A 2,648-nucleotide genomic window follows, 5' to 3' on the forward strand; every position below is an offset into this window, starting at 1 on the left:
AAAAGGAAGAAAACCAGGATTTTATAATGCTAACACTGATGGCATTGTCCAAATATAGATCAATATAAAAATATTTTATGTCCATGGTTGATGGAGAACTTTGTTACAGATGTTTAGAAAAAAAACACAGTGGCAATGCAAAATAAATTGTAGACCCTGAAACAAAATTCACTAATTTCATCAGTCAAATCACTTATATACTGTAAAAGCAATTAAATAGCACAATAAGAACATTTCATGACCTTCATTAAAATAGGCATTATACTAAAGTAAAATCCAGATTTTGGTAGCTCCACTAAAGACTATTAAAATTTAAGTTTGTTTTGTTTTTTAATGAGCATTAAAAACTCTTCCCACTCCACATCCCTCCAGTCCAAGCAGTATACAGGTCTTTCTCCAGGCTTATGAAAATGAGTCAGTACCACACATAGGCCAATTAACTGAAAGAGCATTTCAATTTAATTAATTCAACTAGTATATAGCTATGATGAATACCGTCACAAACAGCAGAATACACCTTAGAGAAGTGGAAGGAATAAAGTAACGTTTTTTTAAATGCTCACAAAGAACACAAAAATACTTACTGCTTCAAATTTCTCCCTATTTTTCCGAAGATAGTCTACACAAGCCATCCTAACATCAATATGCCGAGACTGAGAGTGTAACACCTACAAAGGGAGAAAGAGAAGAAAGTGACACTGGTTCTTAGGAGTTTTGATGATGGGGCCACAAATAATTAATGACTGTTTTCTATATACAGTCTTGGAAATACTCTAGTTTTATTTTTAAGAGTATTTAAAACGCATGTTCATTGACTAACATCTTTTTGCAGGTGAAACCTCAGTTACTTAATCAAAAATTAAGTAACTGCAGAATTCACAGATTTACTAAATTTAAATGTTCAATTTTACAAGGATTTTATAAGCAAAATGAATAGCATTTGTCATCAGTCTCTGACTCCTTTGTCCAGACTGAAACTGAAAGGACTTCGATTAACTGAAGAAGTAAGTTACCGCAAGAGCAGATGAGGAAATCAGCTTCCAACATGCATTTCTTCAAATGAAATCCAACCAAACCTAAGAGTGTGCAGGTTTACCTCCTCTTAATTTTAAGGGGGTGTAGGTCTGTTGCCCAAATACTGATTTGGAAGCCAGGAGTTCAGATCCCAATATGACACCTGCATTATACCTCCTGGTCAAATCTCTACTGGAAAAATACTACTTTCATCATGGGTTCAGAGTTATTTCTAAGGTGACTTTGTCTGCATCCTCACTACAACGTAGGAAAATTACAGTCAATTTAAGTTGCAGCCTCCCTTGCAGTCCTTACACACCACCCTCAATTTAAAACACAAATTCAGATCAGTTTTTCTGCATGAAGAGTACAGCTATTAGGCCAAGTTTGTGCATAAACACCTACTAATTCTGAATTACAGACCTTCCCTTCAATAAAATAAAAATGGGATGCTAAAAATTTAATTAATAGTTGAAAAAAGTTCTATATACACTAGAGTGTGGAAGAAACCTTCTCTATATATTAAAAACATCAGAATATCAATGTATATTCATTGATTAGTCCCTTGAAATGAAAAAAACGTCACTTCAGATCAATAGTGTTTGCATGACTGAAGTTGTAATTTCAGCGGGGAAAGCAATTTAAAAAAAGTGAACTGTGTATAATTAGCACAGGAATCTGGGCTCCCACAATCAGAAGCCCCAGAGCTCCCACTGCTGTTTGTTTGTATTTAAGACAAGATGACGCTGTCACTTTTTTCCTTTAACACTGAAGTGGGGGAGGGGAATTCAACAGGAAGAACTGAAAATAAATTACTCACCTTCTCTAATTTTATAGTAAACTATAATTAACAAAACCGAGAACAAGGCTTTTCAGCTCTTTCCACTAAATTCCGGTTCCTAAGTGCCTTCATACAAAGCCGTTGTACCCGCATACTGAAATCTTACACTGAAAAAAGCTGAGGAGGCAGTGGAAGGTCAAAACACGTAATAATTTCTTGATGACAGACGGCGGCTGTACACACAGAACTTCTCTTGCCCCGCAAGATAGAATTTTTCCCCACACACCCCTCCCCCCCCCCCTCCCGCAAGATAGAATTTTTCCCCCCACACCCCTCCCCCCCCCCGGCACACGACTGTGTAACCTTAACCTATACTTGTCTGCATTTTAACACTTAACTATCCCCCACTAATGAGATCCACTTCCCGTGCTTTCATGCGAAGTAGCTTTGTTTATGTAAGCAGTTACCTGCTCGGCCACAGCCCTGAAAAGACAAGATCCATCCTTGGCGACTCTCTTTCTGTACAAGCCCTGAGATCGCAAGTAGCAGTCCATGGAAACGTCCCCAGGGGCCTCCATGCCGCTGCCTTGATGACTCTGCTCCCCGCCGTCGGGTTTGCACGCCGCCTCCATGTTTACCGCTTCACGCCGTGGAGATGAATGGCTGCGCCTCTCCTAGCTCCACATGGCAAGGTAAACCCACGGAGCGGCTCTAGGGCCGGGGAAAGGAAACAGCAGCAGGAGGGGGAGGAGAGCGCTGGCCCCTCCGCACTCGAGGTAGCAGCAGCAGCAAGAAAAGCAGCTGGTCGCACGTTATCAACTTGCATGTGGGAATCGCCCAGAGCAGCTGCAAA

General features: G+C 40.1%; 1 protein-coding gene across 4 annotated transcripts in view; it reads right to left on the minus strand.

Moving 5' to 3' along the window:
• Positions 1-2,427, minus strand: part of OTUD4 (OTU deubiquitinase 4) — a 30,986-nt gene extending 28,559 nt beyond the window's left edge. For all 4 annotated transcript variants that reach the window (XM_010293466.1, XM_010293463.1, XM_010293467.1 and 1 more), the window contains exons 1-2: positions 2,263-2,427; positions 585-668 (exon numbers count right to left, since the gene is read on the minus strand). In XM_010293466.1, the coding sequence (XP_010291768.1) occupies positions 585-668; positions 2,263-2,427 (249 nt within the window). The remainder of the gene's footprint in view (positions 1-584; positions 669-2,262) is intronic.
• Positions 2,428-2,648: the final 221 nt, after the last annotated feature.

Source organism: Phaethon lepturus, unplaced genomic scaffold, assembly GCF_000687285.1.
Source record: "Phaethon lepturus isolate BGI_N335 unplaced genomic scaffold, ASM68728v1 scaffold11328, whole genome shotgun sequence".
Classification (NCBI taxonomy): domain Eukaryota; kingdom Metazoa; phylum Chordata; class Aves; order Phaethontiformes; family Phaethontidae; genus Phaethon; species Phaethon lepturus.